Source organism: Trachymyrmex septentrionalis, unplaced genomic scaffold (genome assembly GCF_001594115.1).
Source record: "Trachymyrmex septentrionalis isolate Tsep2-gDNA-1 unplaced genomic scaffold, Tsep1.0 scaffold25, whole genome shotgun sequence".
Lineage (NCBI taxonomy): Eukaryota > Metazoa > Arthropoda > Insecta > Hymenoptera > Formicidae > Trachymyrmex > Trachymyrmex septentrionalis.
In genome coordinates this window covers 2,749,417-2,750,313 of record NW_017305408.1, presented here as the reverse complement: position 1 = coordinate 2,750,313, position 897 = coordinate 2,749,417, and the positions used below count along the sequence as shown (strand labels likewise).

At 39.2% G+C, this 897-nt stretch overlaps 1 protein-coding gene across 1 annotated transcript in view; it reads left to right on the top strand.

Annotated features, from left to right (window-relative positions):
* Positions 1–319: 319 nt before the first annotated feature.
* Positions 320–897, top strand: part of LOC108748920 (laminin subunit alpha) — a 20,155-nt gene continuing 19,577 nt past the window's right edge. Inside the window, exon 1 of the mRNA XM_018487343.1 lies at positions 320–693. Within this exon, the coding sequence (XP_018342845.1) occupies positions 481–693 (213 nt within the window). The 5' untranslated portion in view covers positions 320–480. The remainder of the gene's footprint in view (positions 694–897) is intronic.

Below are 897 nucleotides of genomic sequence, written 5' to 3'. Positions count from 1 at the left end.
TCCATCCAATTCGCGATGAGATATACAGAAATATCTAAAGCAAGATATGTAAAAAGGCAATTATATGCTAAAATTTAGAATTTATAATTTTTCCCTACTTATTTTTTATCTTTATTACAAACATATTTAATAGACTTGCGAAAAAAATCTGACAACTTCAGCTGAAGATTGTACATAAACTCAGGGTGCCTGAACTTGGATCCACGCGGGATTCAAGCTGCGACTTGAAGATCACTGATCTGTTCCACCCCCACCGAGTTCTTCTCATCTGGCAAGTCGACGCTGTACAAACTGTGGTCCGGACAGTCGACACCAAGAAAGCGTCCAGGCATCATCGTCTCTCTCAGAGAGAGAAAGAGAGAGAGAGGAAGGGAGCGAGGCGAAGAGCGTGGAGGGAAGACGAAAGTGAAGAAAAAAAAAAGAGTGGAATAGTTCCTCGAAAGAACTTGAGAAGGTGTCGGATTTTCTGCTGCTGGCAGGATGCAGTTACCGGCAATCTTCGCCGGTCTTCTGCTAATCATCCGGCTGTCCAGGAGCGAAATCCTGACGCCGCCGTATTTCAATTTGGCCGAGGGCAAAGAGATCGTAGCTTCGGCTACGTGCGGCGTCGACACCACCGGTCCCGAACTTTACTGCAAACTCGTCGGCGCAAACGCCGATCAGGATGAAGATATCAATTTGATTCAAGGCCAAGTAAATATTAGCGATAAATATATTAAGTAAAAGAAATGAATAATGCTTGATATGTTTGTAATACAATGTGTAATATAATGTTGATCAATTAGATATAATTCTAATTTATCAAATTTTCTTTCAAAATTATAAATTAATCAAAATTAAATTAATAGTTAGGGAAAACTCTTCTAACTTTTAACTAAAACTACAAAATATTAAAAA